Source organism: Polypterus senegalus, chromosome 2 (assembly GCF_016835505.1).
Source record: "Polypterus senegalus isolate Bchr_013 chromosome 2, ASM1683550v1, whole genome shotgun sequence".
Classification (NCBI taxonomy): Eukaryota; Metazoa; Chordata; class Cladistia; order Polypteriformes; family Polypteridae; genus Polypterus; species Polypterus senegalus.
Genome location: NC_053155.1, coordinates 273,929,596 through 273,948,623, shown reverse-complemented (window position 1 = coordinate 273,948,623; position 19,028 = coordinate 273,929,596). Strand labels below are relative to the sequence as shown.

At 39.0% G+C, this 19,028-nt stretch overlaps 1 protein-coding gene across 2 annotated transcripts in view; it reads left to right on the top strand.

Annotated features, from left to right (window-relative positions):
* The first annotated feature begins 12,953 nt into the window (after positions 1-12,953).
* LOC120523889 (acyl-coenzyme A thioesterase 9, mitochondrial-like) overlaps positions 12,954-19,028 on the top strand; it is a 53,531-nt gene continuing 47,456 nt past the window's right edge. For both annotated transcript variants that reach the window (XM_039745585.1, XM_039745584.1), the window contains exon 1: positions 12,954-13,305. In XM_039745585.1, the coding sequence (XP_039601519.1) occupies positions 13,301-13,305 (5 nt within the window). In that variant the 5' untranslated portion in view covers positions 12,954-13,300. The remainder of the gene's footprint in view (positions 13,306-19,028) is intronic.

Below are 19,028 nucleotides of genomic sequence, written 5' to 3'. Positions count from 1 at the left end.
TGAAACATTCAATACTGTCTTTTGGGATCTCAGAAGACCAGGGGCCTCATGTATAAACGGTGCGTATGCACAGAAATGTTGCGTAAGAACTTTTCCACATTCAAATCGCAATGTATAAAACCTACACTTGGCATAAAGCCACGCACTTTTCCACGGTACCTCATACCTTGTCGTATGCAAGTTCTCTGCTAGGTTTTGCAAACTGGCGGCACCCAGCGTCAAAGCAATGCTACTGTTCCTTTGTGGTTACTCCTTATTTTCCTGACGCGGCTTTATAAATACACTGAAACTAACCGCATATTGTTTATTATTGTAACGCATCTGATTGTAATTAAATTGTAACAATATAATGGTTCAGGGAACAGCCATAGTATTCCAAATACCATAACTGCTTTAGCGTTGTTACTCTCACTTCTCCTTCTTCTTCTTCTTCTTTCAGCTCCTCCCATTAGGAGTTGCCACAGCAGATAATCTTTTTCCATATTACTCTCACTGCACCACTCGGAGTATTTATATCACTGTATCTGAGTGTGAATCACAGCAGCAGCTGATCGGTAAGAGAATTATCGGTATACGGCATTAAGCACACGCTGTCTCTGCCACGGCAAAACGTTTCAAAGCCTTTCCTGTACGGATCTCGCAGTTCAGAAACAGTTTCATCCCAAGAACTATAAACGCACTCAATCAAGCGCTCCTTGTAGAACTGTTTATACTTATAAGTACAATTACCTCACTGTAAACTTGCACTACAGTTATAATATTACACAACCTGCGCCACTTTATAAAGCGTGTATTTACATATGATGACGATATCATTTTTAAGATGAAATGCAGCAAAATATTTTATTATATTTTACAGATAAAACTTTAACTTCATTTAAATAATCTATATTCTTCACTGGGACTGGCATGAAGGATAGAATAATTAAACATGTACTACGAAGATATTTCAATGTTCCTTTAACGTTTTGAAGAATTGGCGCTCTAAGTTTACAGATGGATTAACATCTATTACAGAGCTGATTGTGTGGCGATCCACCATGCATAAGATAACATATTGACATTGGACTTTTTCTGTTGGACATAGAGCCGCCCCTGAGTACTGCTGCAATAAATAATTTCATCGAAGGTCGCACACAATCACTGCGCCGTGAAACTCATGTTTAATAACGTGCTTTAACTCCTATCATCATAAAAATATCTCGTATACATCTCAGTATTTTAGTTATTCGGAGAGCTGTAATATCACAAATGTAATGAATTCTGTGTCCAGTTGGAGGAAGAGAGCCAGTTTAAGAAGCAAGTAGTGATTCACACACATAGAGCACATAGAAGATCGAATACAAAAAGCATTTAACGTGCTACTTTAATTATGATGTGATTTGAGAAACTGGTTAATTAAATGATTTTTGGATGAAGTTTATGATGTTCTACTTTAATGACAAAATAAACTACGTGATTAAAGTGGAAATGTCGAGATTGAAGTTGACATTTCGTGCTTTTTCCCCAATGTGTGCCTTTTTTTTCTCTGTACCCTAATAAGCTTTCATATGACACTCAGACAGTGGGCTACAACTCGCCTTTTCACGGCGACTTTGATATGTGACTTCTTTTTTATTTCTGGCACTGTGCGATTTTGTGAACGTGAGCTTTCAAGTTTCTCCAACACGCTATGTCACTCGATCAACTTCCTTTTGTTGATTATACCACAATTTATATGAACAAATAGTATGTTTTTCCTTTGCCTCCACTTGGTATTCGCTGAAATTCTTATATTTTCCCCCGTGCTTTTCCCATTGTCTTTTTACAGAAGGCAAAATATTCATTTGCATATTCAAAGAGGCGTAATTCTGGGAGGAGTTGGGGTGTTACATAAAGCGTGTGCACGAGCGTTACTTTTCACGCTGATTGGGATTTATGTAGCGGAAGAATGTGGAAGTTGGAGTATGCACAGATTCCTGCATCTGGATTTTTCTGTGCATAAGCACATTTTGGCTTTTGTGCTTACGCCATGTTATAGTGGGAATTCTACGCACAGCGTTATACACGAGGCCCCAGGACTTTGTGCAGTGAGTGCAGTGTGGTCTGCCTCACTTAGGAAGGCAAAATGATGGGTGGGAGGTGGGGAGAGAAACAGAGCAATGCTATTTGTTATTTATCCTTTCTACCCCAATAACTGTAATTGCCAACATAACAATAGGCCCCATAGCCATAAAACCTGGCAATAATATGAAATCCATGTCAACACTATCATATGAAACAATGTACTAACTTAAGACTACAAAATGTCAAACAAAGTTCAGAAGCAATGTCTTTTGAACTTTGTGAACTGGAATGTCAAAGTTCTCAATCATGAATTAAAGAGAAAATAAGTATTCTACTCACCTAACAGGATTAAATCCCAAGATAATATTTTAACAGGACACTCACTTAATAAGTAAGTGCATGTTTTAGTTGCAAAGAGATTGGATTGGCCAGGTTCTTCACTCCAGTTATACAAAGAAAATTAGGAGTGTGGGAATTTATTATACAAAAAATTCCATTTGTAGTATCAGACGAAGTATCTGATCCTGAAGGGAGATAATGTGGTGATGATGGGCAATTTATTTAATACTAAGGTGTGTTTGATAAATATCTATGCACCTAACTTGGATGATAAGAGATTTCATCCAAAATTTGTTTTATTCCTAATGTGAACACTCATAAAATGATAATGGCCGGAGACTTTAATTGTGTTTTAAATCCAGACCTGGTTTGATGTTAAAATAATTACACAGTTTGTAATGGATCGTAACTTATCAGACCCATGAAGACTTCAAAATCCAAACCTAGAGCATATTCCTTCTTCTCACCAGTACATCCTTGTTACTCAAGAATCATTACTTCATAGACAATAGTTTTTTGACCATTATCAAGCTAATTTGCTACTGATTCATACTGGGACATTTTTTATTTTAAATGGAATATGGAAGAACACTAAGGTACCCCAAGTAAACACCAGCAGGAATAAGGCGAACATGCTAGCTACATAAAGGCAAGTGAATGAGCCAAAATAAACTCAAGTTCCTTTACCCATAATCCATGGGTACAATCATTCACCATTTGTTGCACATTATAACTTAAGTCTGTCAGTTAAGCCCTAGCAGCCCACAAATTTAAATCCTGAATGGAAAGCTCACATCCTCACCACACTGTCTCTCCTTATTTCAGATCTACTCTAATTAACAAAATTATTCCATTGATATGCATGTGGCTTCTGCCTGTCAATTGATTATGTGTGTTCATTATTTTTGATACTCATTTGATGAAACAACATTTAAAACTGCCCTTAGATTTTCCATTATTTAAACCATAAAGCTAATTGCAGCAGTATTTCCAGTGAAAGACAATGTACTGTACTGTATAAAACATACTGATTAGCCAACTGATAGGTAAATATGTAAACAGTTTAGTTAGCTTGTTTTGAAACATGTTTAACAGGGTCTTAATGTTTACTTCTTAAAAATGTTTCAGACACTCCAGCTTGCAATTTAAACTGAGAAAGTGTATTGTGTTGTATTATTATATTTCAGGCTGAACAATGTCTTTACTTATTTAAAATGCAGTCGTTCATTTCAGACCACAAAACATCGCATCACGTGCTTAAAATGGCGTTTCTTATGACAGATTCACGTGCAATACACTCAGTAAAGTTTATTATTATTAAAGGATAATTTCACAGTACTTCAACCTAATTTGAATAACAAAAGGTGCCTATCATTAGTAAAAAACCTCCATGTAGAGCGAAAACGGGCATTGATATTGAAAGTCAAAGGATTATTCATTGGAACAATTTAAAAAATAGTTAGAAGTGTACGTGAACAAGTGACAAACTTTTACTTCAGAAAGTGCTCAGTTTTTATAAACAGTATTTATTATGCATGTAAATTTTGGAAATTTGTTGGGGGAGTCGGCTTGCTGTTGTTTGGGGGGGTTTGCCTGTAGTACCTGGCAACCCTGCACCCACCACACGACGAACCACCTCAGGATGCCAAACTAGGGCCCGAGCGCAACTGTGCCTGGGCTAACACCGATTTAAAACATACGCACGCGAACTGTTAAAACATTTGTTGATGTGCGGGTTAAAACTGGATAGATTAAAATATTACTGTGATAAAGAACACAATCTGGCTTACTACTATATTTGCACAACAAGATAACAAACATAAATGATCACAAGATAACCAATACAGTAATCGGTTTTCGCGCCCCTTTATTTTCGGAATCAAAAGAGACTACAACATACAAGTCGAATGGAGCAACAGTTTATTGTAGGTTCTTTTCTGTGCCGCTCGCCCATCTTTATTTAGGGTAGGGGCTCCGGTTGTTACCCTGCAAGTTAACAGACGTACGCCTCAAATTAATTGAAGCTTTCAAAGCTCCTCGCTCCAAAAGATGGACTAAACTGGGTTAAGGGTTAATAAAATGGATTAAATGATAAAAGGACTTGTACAGTACTAACCGTGCTAATTTAAGAATAGTTACCTCCTTTAGATATGTGCGTCTACCTGGAGATGTGACAGACCAACCGGCTGTAATTTGAGCGTTTTGCATATTATTTCGCCGTCATTTTTCTTGTAACAGCCTATTTATTATCTAAACGGCATCATACCGGTTTACGTAGATATAAAGTACACATTTATAGACTTTTAACGCATGTGATGTCATTTAAAATGGCGTATAATGCATACATTATTACTAAAAATAGGACAACATGGCTACTAAGATATAATACAAATAAAAATAAACAGACTTAAATGCTATGAGTCGGAAAAATATAGTCGTTTAACCTTAGATACTTCCTGAGTATAAGGACGAAAAAAAGCCTCACATCCCGATCTTCAACAAAATACAGTAATACAGTGGGTGTGTTTTATTGCTTCTCTTTATTAGACAGAACAACGCGAGAAGGCGAGACGAGTTAGCAGTCGCGAGATCCCGTGATTTTCTTTCTTTCTTATTTTAATTCTCACAGTAAACACAACGCCCTATCAATAATCACTGCCCTCAGTGATTCCTTATTTTGTATCGTCGGTGTTGAAGACATTGCATTGCTTATACGGTCAGGTGGCGTTGTTTTAACTCCATCTACTGTTACGCGTTGTTGTTCTCCTGTCACAGTTATTAAACTACACAAAATTACTCTGATTTGGTTAAAGCGTCTTTCTTTATTTCCGTCTTACACGGCTATATGCGCCGTAATCTAAACAACTGGGATTGATATTAGGACAGTTGCCTATATCATTATACCGTCCCCCTTTAATTCAAACAAGAAACAGTTAAATAGAAAAGGTAACTCCGCAACAAACTGTCCAAGACCTGTAGTAGAATCCACTACTTATTTTTCAAAGATCAAGCCTTTCCAGTAACTTCCTAGTAGGTTGGGATCTGCTGGCTGCTCAGTGTCACCTTTTCAGAAGTCGTTTTTAAGCAAGTGCCCATCACAATCTTGCCCATGGTGATTAATTATGCTGAATGTCTCTTCTGTCTTCAGAGGACTCCTTCGGTTTCTTGTATAGACATCACTATCTTCAGTCAGAACTTTGTATGATTGTGGAACTACTTGTTCAAGTACTGCAGCCTTCTTTGACTACCCTCCAGACCCCACATCATTCTAGGATTTTGGCTCCAGGGGTGTAGCTGTCTGATCATACAGGCCCTTTTGTCTTTGTTTAAGTCTTAATGTGCAGCCAATGAATGTTTTATTCTTTTGTATAGAAGGAGCAGCATCATGTCTGGGAAGTCTTGAATGAAGTTTGTGCCCCATCAGGAGTTCAGCTGGAGACTTCCCACATTCAATTGGAGCTGATCTGTAAGCTAATATTGCAAGATAAGGATCAGTATTACTGTGTGCTGCTTTTTCAGCAATCATTTAATAATCTGGACATCTTTTTCAGCTTTTACATTTGACTGGAGATACAGAGGACTAGAAGTTAGATGACAACGGTCATAACACAATGCAAACTGTTTAAATTCCAGGCTACTCAATTGAGATCCATTGTCTGTTAAATAATTCATATGCCTTAAGATGGTGCTGGCTAATATGTTCGGTAGTAGCACTGTTTCTGGGTAATTAGAAAAATAATCAAGGACGAATGGATAGTCTTCTATTATTAAAACAATACTGATCTGTTCCAACCTTCTGCCAAGGCCGTGCGACTTCCTCATGTGTCATCATTAGATCCTTTGACTATTTATAGCGATATTCCATCCATTTTCCAACCTGCTGAATCCAAATACAGGGTCACGGGGGTCTGCTGGAGCCAATCCCAGCCAACACAGGATACAAGGCAGGAACCAATCCTGGGCAGGGTGCCAACCCACCACAGGACACCCACAAACGGGCCAATTTAGAATCGCCAATCCACCTAACCTGCATGTCTTTGGGAGGAAACCCATGCAGACACAGGAAGAACATGCAAACTCCACGCAGGGAGGACCCGGGAAGCGAACCCGGGTCTCCTAACTGCGAGGCAGCAGCACTACCACTGCGCCACCGTGCCGCCCTATAGTGATATTCCAAACACGTATTACACTTACTTATCTCAGCTGATCAGTATCAGCATTCATGTTGGGCCAGTGGAGAGCTGTTCTTGCTTTCCATTTGAATTTTTCAGCACCCAAGTGCCCCTCAAATATTCTTGCAAGCATTTGACTCCTCATGGAGGGAGGTATTATAAACCTTTCAACTTGAAGAAGCAAACCGTCCACAACTGACAGCACTTCTTGTATAGGATAATACTGTTTGCATGATCATCTCTTGGTGCAAGTTCTCATTGACCTTTGACAGGACCAGGTCCTTACATATCTCCATAGCTATATTCGCTAGCTGCTTTTGAGAAGCTGGCAGAACATCATAAACCATGTCTACATGGAGTGAAACATCTTTTTTCCAGTTCACTCTGAGTTTCAGCTGTTTGAATTGTAGTCTGAGAAAGAACATCTGCTAGAACAGTACGTGTTCAGGGAGGTTCATAGGTGAGCTCAAAATCATATCTTTGCAACCTCATCATGTACTCATCATCATACTTCTGTATTCATGGGGACATATCATGTAAATTTTTTTTTCATAATGGTGAGTAATGGTTTATGAACAGTCTCCAAAATCACACCTGACAGTTGGTGTCACTGAACGGGAGGCATATGCCACTGGGCACCAAATTACCCCATACTGCTGAAGGATCACCATATCTAAGCCATTTTGTGAAGCATCAGCAGAAATCATTGTTGGTCTATCTGGACAGGAAAATGCTGAAGATGGTTCCTCAGCTAAAATGATTAATAATCCTCCCTATTGTTTTTCATGTTCATGATTGTGCTGGAACTCTACCTGCTGTTGAAATAGACCTCTTAAATATGTGATCTTTACAGACGTGTTTGGTACAAATTTTCCCAGATAACTGAGCATGCCAAGGGCACCCTGTATTCCCTTTTTATCAATGGCCCTGTTCATTTCTAATATAGCCTGAACTTTGTCTCTGTCTGGTTGAACTACATTAGCAGATAATGTATCTCCAAGAAAGGTAACTTTTTTCACCGTGAACTTTCATTTGTTTCTATTTGGCTTGAGAACTTACTATTTAATTCTTTGAAGCACATTTTCTGATCTGAGATTACATTCCTGCTCTGGTGAACCATAAACAATAATATCATCAACATAAACACAGGCCCCCTCAAGGCCTTCAACAATCTGCCTTATGAAATATCAATGGAGTGGTGCTGATGCCAAATGGAAGATGCAGAAAAAGTACCACCCAAAAGGGTTATTAACTGTGCAGAGCTTGGCACTTGAGTCATCTTATCTAATTTTCCAAAAGCCATGAGAGGCATCCATTTTGGAGAAGATTTCTGCCTCTGATATTTCACTCATCATCTCTTCCCACTTGGGTATTTGATAGTGTTCCATTTTAATATTGTTGTTGAGGTCCTTTCGATCCACACACACACAAGCATATCACCATTTTTCATTTTCACACAGACCATCGAATTCACCCAGTCTGTGGACTCTTCAACTTTCTTTATTACACCTAATGAGACTATCTGGTCCAGCTCCTTCTGTAGGGTATCTACTGGAACCCTTCTTGTTGCATGAATGACTGGATGTGCATTATCTTTCAGTTTAATAGAATATGTGAATGGTAAGGCACCAAACCCACAAAACACTTTACAAGTATATTATTCAGCCGTATCTAATTGTCATACTGTGGAGTGTCCTTAACAGTGATGGCAAAAATTCATCGCACTAAACGTAGCTCTTTGCATGCCTTATCACCCAACCAAGAATCATGTCCTTCAGGCACAATCACGAACAACAATACATCCATTTTGCTTTTTATCATCAGATTCAACTTGCTAGTTCTGTGAATCTGAATATCCTGTCCATTACAGGCTTTCAGAGACACTAACTTATGTATAATTTTTGGTTTATCTTTAAGCCTCTTTACATTGCTAACACTTACAAGATTTACTTTGGTTCCAGTATACAGTTTAGATGTTATAACAGTTCCACTGACATTGAGTATCCTTATGAATTGTCCAAACTTCCTTTGCTGGGCTACTGTTCAAATCCATGCCATTATGAACCATTCCTACAAAAAATATTCATATTCATCAACTGCAGTCATTGGTTTTGATTTTTCTTGTTGAGCAGTTAAAAACACATTTTTGCAAATGTATTATATACTTCAATTGCATGCAGGCCCACTACTGTTAACAAAAGGTGCTAATTTACATACTTGCAGCTGGTACATTGCTCTGATATCCGTGAGATATACCAAACATCATTCTTTAAAACTCTGCCAATTTTCATTGACGTTTCCATCAAGTTATACAGTAGGGGGACGTTTAATAGCATCTATGCTTATACACAGCGACACCCCACTTCTGGTAGCATTTAATAGTTATTAAACTACACAAAATTACCCCAGTTTCGTAAACACGTATTTCTTTATTTCCGTCCCAACGGCTATATGTGCTGTAAACCAAAACCCTACCCACTGGTACTGATTTTACGACAGTTGCCCATGTCATTACACTCTCTTTATTTTTGTCAGGTTTGCAACCACACACAAACCTGAGGAGATGCAGATTAGGTTTACTGGTGACTCGACTTGGCATTGGTATAAGTGGAAATGGTCAGTCATGTGAGTGGGAGTTGGGGTGGATCGGCATCCCATCCAAAGCAGTTCTTTAGACCAAACGTGTTTGGATTAATTCTGGTAACTTGCCACCCTCTAATGGAATTGTTCTCAATGTGGCCAAAATAAACTTCCAGGGGAGCTGCAAGATTACTGAAAATAATTATAAAATAGCAGCAAAATACTTAGATAATTAAGATATGCCAAATATGTCAAAACTATGAAAATATATAAGGGTCAATTCATCACTATTAAAATCATATTACATACAGCTTCAATTTTCTCAAAGACCCACCCTGAACATGCATTACATTTATAGTCATCTGAATTGCGATTACACCTGGCGTCAAATCAAAAAAAAAAAAAAGGAATGCATCTCCAGTGTACTCATTATGTCCAGATAGAAATCAAGAAATCAGATGGACTCCACACATTCACACAACAATTTCAGGGATTAGTGGTCTCACTCGCAGCACAGCGCACTGCTGTTATAACCTGTAGTTACAATGGAGACTGGCTGCTCCTAATAACCCATCAAGAAAAAGCCAACACCATGCAATATGTCAGACCGTCATAATAAACTTTAGTGATTTAACATGACCCCAAAGATATGGCAGTCTCATGAAGGAAATGGTACGTCAGTTTCAAACATGCCACTGCCAGCAATGTGCTCACTTTTTAAAGCTGCACAGGTGTCAGTGTTGGCTACCTTTCTGTGACTTGCCTAACTGCTGCCACCGCCCTGCATGGTACTTTTGTCTTTTCTACATACTTGCTTGTTGTATATGGATAGAAACTGCCTTTGCATTTCCACCCACGTTAAATGTGGATATTACTGATGGAAACGCTCCAGGCCTGAATTGAAATGATAACGAAGTAGTTTATGTAACTGATAACATTTGTCTTTGAGTGCCTAAGGAGTATTCATATTTTTTGTAAGTCACTGCACATGGGTGAAATTCCTAAAGACGAAAAAATTGCAAATATTATTCCATTATACTGTATAATTAGACTATACTATAGATCCAAATAACTAATAAGCTTAACATACATTACAAGTAAATTAATGGAAGGAATTATTAAAGAGAAGACTAAGCAGCACATGGCAAGTATAGGAGCTTTAGAAGACAGTCCATATGGGTTTTGAACAGGAGATGTTGTGTTTTATTAACATGCAGCAATTCTGTGAGGAAGCAACAAAAGGATACAATCAGGGTGGTGTATATCCATCCATCTATTATCCAACGTGCTATATCCTAACTACAGGGTCACGGGGGTCTGCTGGAGCCAATCCCAGCCAACACCAGCCCACTGCAGGGCACACACACACACACACAGCCACACACCAAGCACACACTAAGGACAATTTAGAATCACCAATGCACCTAACCTGCATGTCTTTGGACTGTGGGAGAAAACCGGAGTACCCGGAGGAAACCCACGCAGACGTGGGGAGAACATGCAAACGTTACACAGGGAGGACCCGGGAAGCGAACCTGGGTGGTGTATATGATATTATCTATCTTGATTTTTAGAAAACACTAGGGCGCTTCAGCCCCTGCTCGCCAACCCCCTATCTGTGCCACGTGCTAGCAACTTTGCGTCTCTGCCGCTTACAATCAACAAAACTTTTAATTCTCACGGATAGGCCTCTTCTTTGGGAAGAAACACTACTTTTTTCTGATGGCAACAAGGATTATATGATCTACAAGTCTCTGACTTAAAGTTTAAACCCAAACAATATCTACATACTTCTGTCATATCACCTATGTCCATATATTCAATCTCTTTACGCATTTGACTTTTCGTCAATATCGCATTGAATTTTGATTCCATGTTTGGAATTACATCGTGACAATGCAACGTATAACTGCCTGTGAGTATAAGTCTCCAACTTAAAGTTTAAATCTGAACAATATATTCGATCTCTCTTTGCTGTTCCATTATTTCACCAAGTAATATTTTCCGTTTGTTTGTGCTAATGTGATCTTTACTATCATTTTTTTGAGACTTTCAAATTTTTGTACTTCCATTATTTCTAACCTGCTCTGCATGTGTATTGCGCCAACATTTTTGAAAACTTTACGACATTCTACTTTGTCATCTACTCTTTGTCTTTTATTTCCAGCCCCGGGCATGTTTAAATTTCTTGGCACAAAGTCTCTTTTTGCGGGACATGAAAGTGTCTCTCTTCAAAAGATCATGTCTCGTTGCAAGATAAAAAGTCTCGTCTCCCAAGATTTTTTTTATTATAATAGAGAGATTTGATAAGGTTGCACATGAGAGGTTGGGTATCCAGTTAAAAGAGGTGGGAGTTCAGGATATAGTGTGTAGATGGGTGCAAAATTGCCTAAAACACAGGAAGCGGAGGATTATGGTGCAAGGAACTGTACAAGACTTGGGTGATGTTAAATGTGGTGTCCCTCAGGAGTCAGTGCTAGTGCCGCTGGTATTTTAATTTACATAAATGATATGGTAAGGAATATAACAACAAGCAGGTTACGTTTGCAGATAACACCAAGCTAGGTGGAATGACAGATAATTTAGAATCCGTTGAATCAGAGGGACATGGGCAGCATACAGGCTTGGGGAGATTTGTGGTAGATTAAATTTAATGTAAGTAAATGTAAAGTATTACACGTAGGAAGGAAAATATTAGATTTGAATAAACAATGGAAGGTCTGAAACTTGAAAGTATGCCTGATGAGAAGTATCTAGGAGTCATAGCGGACTTGACACTGTCAACCTCCTTCAGGAGTCTCCAGGAGCCATTAAGAAGGCTGACAGACTGTTAGGTTATATAGAAGGGTATGTAAGAGTACAAGTCCAAGGAGGTCATGCTTAAGCCTTATAACACAATTGTGAGGCCTCATCTGGAGTACTGTTGGCAGCTTTAATCTACTGTATGTTTAGTAAAAAACACATACTGTATCCACCTGGAAAAAGTCCAAACAAGAGCGAAGTATGAGTAATGAGGAAGGATTGAGGGAGCTGAACCTCTTTAGTTCATGCAAACAGAGGTAAAGTGGGGACATGATGTGTTTAAAACTATTAAAGGAATAGTCCAGTGGATCAACACAGTTATTTTAAAATGAGTCCAACAATAACAAAGGGGAGCAGTTGCAAATCTGTTAAAGGTAATTTTTTTGCAAACATTAAGAAGTTTTTCTTCACACAGAGAACTACAGGCAAATGGAGTAAGTACCAGGTCATGTGGTTGACAGTAGGACTCTGGGGACATTCAAAACTAGACTTGGTGTTGTTTTGGAGGAATTAGCTGTTGGGCTAAATGGCCTGTTCTCGTTAGAAGTTTTTCATATGTTCTAATGTTGGACAGGCATCCAGTCCAAGGTTGGTTCCAGCCTCTGTAGCACAGAAGATGCATGTAGAGGATTCAGAATATGGGTGGGTTTATGTTGTTAGTGTTATGCCCACAGCAGGACCAAGTGTGACTAACTGTGCAAGATCTAAAACGCATTTCTGTCTTTTCTATAGTTTCCATTTATTTGTTACTTTGTTACAATGCGGCTCAAATGAATGTATTTGTAATTTTTCAATGTTCATAATTATTAATATTTGATTAATTCATTTAAAAAAATACTTGTTTAATTTAATTTTAATTTTATTTTGCAGTCTTCAACTTTTTTCCCAGTTATGTTTGTCAACGTTCATTCCGCAAATGTTTTTTACAATGAGTATGCAGCAGAGCGACTGAGTGTGTTCTTCATAATGCGTCTGTGACGTCACGGGATAGCGTACATGCGCGCTGAGGCGGATTTTTGGGATCCTTGCAGTAAAACAACGCCGCGAGTTAGGTTAGGCGTCAGAGGCAACAAATACAGCCTCACGTTCAACAAACAAGAACAAAACTTACAGAACTTAGAAAAAATGGGAAGTCACGCTAACGGTACTGAAGATCTATGACGAAGCCTTGAGGAATGCTCCTTTGTCACGTGCTGCAGCATCACTGACTTTACGGGCGGGTCTAGCGATAGCACCAGAGCTCAGAGAAACTCGGCTGCAGCCTCAAGTGTGACCTGGAAGTGGATTGACTTTAAGAAAACCACACAGCCAACAGCAACGTGAAGCACTTCTAACGAGACGAAAAAAAAAGACGTTTTAAAATGCGGTAGGCAGGATATAAAGCTTGATCTCCTTCTTCATGAGGGCACACCTTTTTTAGTTTTTTATGATTTTAACTTGCATAACAATAGTGTTAGGAGTATGGGGTGCTACATACAGTTTTGAACCGCACCCTTCATTCCAGCTTTCAGCGATCCAGACTCTGAAAGGCAAAATGCACCAAGTCAATTGAATTGATATGATTCATGTTTATATTTATGTACGCATATTTACAGTAACGCGTATGTTTGTACATTAATGAGATCAGATGACTTGGCAGACATGTAGGAATTGTGAGTGAGCCCTACGTTAACACCGCGACCCGTCCAGCTCTGCTTTTTTGACTTACTGCCGGCGAAGGCTCCGAAGGTCATCCAAAGGGTCTAGTAGATTTGATGTTTAGTATACCAAAGCAAACTTCTGATAGCAGTTAAAGTGGAAAATGCATTTGATCGTCATGTAGTGCGAGTTGGCACTGCCTCATGTAACAAGCACCAGCATTCCAGAGGCATTGCTACTAAGAATGGGAAAAATGGAATCGGGATAAAATCAATAGATTTTGATATAACGTGCCCGTCCATTTAAGTATGAATTTACCGTTCAATTTTTGCTAGTCTGCGGTTGGTGCCCGGGGTTTGTTTCCTGCCTTTCGCCCTGTGTTGGATGGGATTGGCTCCAGCAGACTCCGTGACTCAGTAGTTAGGTTATAGCGGGTTGGATAATGGACGGATGGATGGATTATTGCTAATGACAAGATGCAGAATTTTATCCTGGTTTTGGCGCTTTGATCTTGAGACTACTGTTAACTTGTTACTATTTTCTCCCAGGCCAGCGTTTACATTCGATTCTATTAAAATCCTGTACCTGCAGGTTTTTATTTCAACGAGTATTAAAATAGACACGGAGCAAATGAATCTGAATGTTGAAAGGCTGCAGCTACATACTATTTGTTAAGTGTCATACCCACCAGTCCGATCATTAGGAAATAATGGATTAAAAAAAACACCCAGAAAAGCCGAATGTATATGAAAATCTTAACAACGAAGTAACAAAACAATACACACTACTACTTTATATCAGTGATATACGCATATATGCTTTCCATATTTCAATAATATGTAGAGCCCAGTTTTGACATTTCTGGTGTCAAGGCTTCCATCATTCCTAGAGTTGATAAAGCTGGTTTGAAAATTTTATTAGTTGTTGAAATATCTGTACTAAACCAAAATAATTGATTTAAAGTGTTTGCTAGGGTTTTAAATTTGTTTTCCTCCATCTCTGTTTGCAAATGTACATTGTAAATTGTTCATAGACTATTATTAAAGAAATATAACTATTTCCAGTCTAATGATATTCACTATATGTGTGCAACCTTTGATATTTTCAGTACCATCTTCTTAATTGTCATTGCAACTTCATGAAGTGGTGCAAAATATAAACCTAGATGGAAGGAGTTCTGTTTTATGTGATTCACTGCTGCATTACAGCACAATGTATGGAGAACAGGTCAAGGGAGGTAATGCTTCTATAACACACTGGTTTTACCTCACCTGGACTACTGTGTATGGTTTTGGCCTACGTATTTCAAAAAAGACATAGCAGCACTAGAAAAAGTCCAGAAAAGAGCGACAATGCACATTCTTTTTTTGAACCTTTTTTTAAGTTTGGAAGAATACTCCACCTAAAAATGATATATTTTTTATGTGTTACATACCTTATGTAGTGATGGCTGAAAAAAAATGTAATCTCATGTTTTCATGGAGAGAGAGAGAGAGAGGTTGGAAACATGTGCTGATTACAGCACATTGCTGCTCCCTCCACATTATGAACCCCCTGAATTGAGACCTGAGTTCTGTGGGTGACCCATCAGCACCACACTGAACAGTGTAAGTTTTTTTTTTACAGTGGCTGGAGTGTCAATCCTGCAACCAACCCCTAAATTTTCCCTGTAGCTTGGAGGACCTGCTCGCAGTCCTGGATGCAGATTAACGTCATACCCTGGACAGTACAATGCAGGTTAAGGGTCTTGCTTAAGGACCCAACAGGGTAGAAGGTAGATAAAGTTTATAGTAGAATGGTGGTCTATATTGACCCAAGCAAGACTGAAAAATGTATGTGAAAAAATTCACGGTACTCGTGTTGCATAATCCACATGTCAGTGTTCCAGTCACATAATCACAATGTGCAAAACACATAGATTTTTTGTTACAATATTGTTAAATAAATGCTTCTGAAAAATCATAGTAGGGCTTTAACAGGAAACATTGAACTTTTGATTTGAAGATGTTTTTTATTATTGTTTGCTATAGTCAGCATATGGTCACAATAAACGGCCGTTCTATCATAAACTTTTTTTTTTTAATCTTTTATGAAGCCAACCCGGACACAGACCGGCAGGAGAATGGTTTTGCCACACTACACACGTTTATTTACAGTTTAAAGTGCCCAAAATACCAGTCAACACAACACACCAATACATTGTCCCTTCTTGCCGCCAGTCCTTCTCCCTCCACTCCTCCTCAGGCTTTGTACTCTTCCTCCCGACTCCAGCTCCTCCGAATGGTGGGACTGGCCCCGTTTTATAGGAAGGACTCCAGGGTGTGGCGGAAGTGTGGCCAAATAAGGCCCTGGAAAAGTCCATGTGCCCTCTGTTGGCCCAAGGGAGAAACTGTCCCAAAAGTACTCTCTCCCTGGGTCCTTCCACAAAATGGGGGTCCCAGCCAGGCAAGAGTTCTGGCCGCCCGTTATACCTCTATGTCAACATGAGATTAAAAGTTTTTCTCAGTCATCACTGCAAAACACATGGGGTAAGTAACAGAAAAAATATATTTTTGAGTGGAGTATTCCCTTAAGCAAATGGTGATTAAGAGGTGACATGACTGAAATGTTTAAAATGATGAAAGGAATTAGTACAGTGGATCCCAGGTGTTACTTTAAAATAAATTCTATAACTAGAACATGGGGACACAGTTGGAAACATTTTAAAGGCAGATTTTTCTCAAATGTTAGAAGGTTTTACTTCACACAAAGAACCATAGGCACATGGAATAATTTACCAAGTAGTGTAGTGGAGAGTAGGATTTTAGGGATCTTCAAATCTCAACTTGATATTATTTTGGGCAATGCACAGTAGGTGAATAAGATGTGGCAATTTGTGACTGAACAACCTGTTCTCATTACAGTTGTTGAACTGTATTTTTTTTTTTAATCAGCTGTAATAATTTGAATGTTCTGCATTTACAGTGGGTACGGAAAGTATTCAGACCCCCATTAATTTTTCACTCCTTGTTATATTGTAGCCATTTGCTAAAATCATTTAAATTAATTTTTTTCCTCATTAATGTACACACAGCACCCCATATTGACAGACAAAAAAAGTATTTTTGAAATTTTTGCAGATTTATTAAAAAAGAAAAACTGAAATATCACATGGTCCTAAGTATTCAGACCCTTTGCTCAGTATTTAGTAGAAGCACCCTTTTGAGCTAATACAGCCATGAGTCTTCTTGCGAAAGATGCAACAAGTTTTTCACACCTGGATTTGGGGATCCTCTGCCATTCCTCCTTGTAGATCCTCTCCGGTTCTGTCAGGTTGGATGGTAAACCTTGGTGGTCAGCCATTTTTAGGTCTCTCCAGAGATGCTCAGTTGGGTTTAAGTGTGGGCTCTGGCTGGGCCATTCAAGAACAGTCACAGAGGTGTTGTGAAGCCACTCCTTCGTTATTTTAGCTGTGTGCTTAGGGTCATTGTCTTGTTGGAAGGTAAACCTTCGGCCCAGTCTGAGGTCCTTAGCACTCTGGAGAAGGTTTTTGTCCAGGATATCCCTGTACTTAACTGCATTCATCTTTCCCTCGATTGCAACAAGTCGTCCTGTCCCTGCAGCTGAAAAACACCCCCACAGCATGATGCTGCCACCGCCATGCTTCACTGTGATGAGCAGTGCCTGGTTGTCTCCACACATACCGCTTAGAATTAAGGCCAAAAAGTTCTATCTTGGTCTCATCAGACCAGAGAATCTTATTTCTCACCATCTCAGAGTCCTTCAGGTGTCTTTTAGCAAACTCCAAGATAGAACTTTTTGGGCTTAATTCTAAGCGGTATGTATGGAGACAACCAGGCACTGCTCATCACTTGTCCTGCTTATCCATTTTAGTATTTAGGGGAGTTTGTGTAAAACACTACAACACTGAGTTAAGAGAGGAGCCAAGTGTGGATGGGACACCATTGCAGTGTACCCTTCCATTACGTTCCTGAAGAACCCCATGGATATTAAAAACATGGATAGTGGAGCATTGATATTATGGGAAAAATAGGGCTAAGTTCTAGCAGGATGTTAGTTCGGGGTGAGACGGGGTTGGGTGGATGCATTAGCCTTCCAATCTCGCCCCTCAATGCTCAGTAAAGATTTTTCCAGAGGTTCACCTATGGAAACAACAGACTTTCACCTCTTTAATAATCAAATTCAATCATCTTTTAGGCACTCTATCAGAAGCTGCAAGCAACCACAGCAGGGCCGATCCGATGACCTCACTAAACCATCCAATCGATAGTAGGGATGGGTGGTGTGTACAAAGGTCTGAGATTTAATCATTGCAAGCTAAGAATTCCTTGTTTGTGAGGAATAATTGTATGCCTCGTCCCCATCATGAATGGGATTTCAGTAGCTTAAACACACCTTACGCACACCTTTCTGAGATTGGTAGACTTGCGTTAATCCATTCAGCCATGGGCATTTAAGGGCATCACAGACCTGTTATTGGTCAATCTCACATTTTTCTACTACGTGTTAGGCATCTTGGGATTTTTTTTTCCTCTGCACATGGCCACAAGTACAACCCCCTGATGTCCATTTCAGGCATTACCCCACGGCCTGCAGTGATGACATTATCTGTCAACAAGCATGATTAAACTGCGAGTGTCAAGTCATTGTTACACTTTTATAATAGCAAATAAGTGAATCCGCTGGAGTGTGGTCTGCTGGTAGAAGATTTACTGTATATACAGTACTTAAAGTTAGGGTAGCTAGTCACATTAGCAGGCACATTTTGATTAGATTTGAGAGAGGATTGCCTTTAGCGCATTACAAAGTTGAAAATCCAATTTTAGAACCTTTAAGATAGAATTATAAACTGAATAGTTTTTAACATATAAAGTAGGGTTGCCAGATTACAAAATTAGAAATACGGGACCATGTTCAATACTGAAAGTGCAATTACATACACCACAGTTTGCTTCAAAACAACTTCTGCCTTGTACGAAATTTACACTTATGCTTTGGTATTTTGGGATGGATTAATTTTTAAGTTTGAAAAAAAGTGGGCTGTGGCAAGTAGTAACAACACACTTTGTTGACACTTTATGTTGCAATGCTGATACAGAAATGCACAGCAGAGCGGCTGGAGAGCAAAGCGGTAAGAGTGTTGCTGTCCCTCGCCAACCACAGCAACTAAACAAGTTGCAGACAGGCAGCAAACACTAGTTTCCTCATTATATTTGGGTTATTTTCATTAAGAGAATTTGAGAAAAGAAAGTATAATTATAAGGTTACAACTAAGTATCGTAAGAAGGTAGTAAAAATACATTTTTATTACGCAATTTGAAAATGAACTAAATACGGGACATTTGGGTGTCCCTGAAAGGTCAGTATGGGACAGGGGACAAAATGATCAAATATGGGACATGTCCCCGTATATAAGGGAAGTCTGGCAACCCTAATATAAAGGCAAAGCTG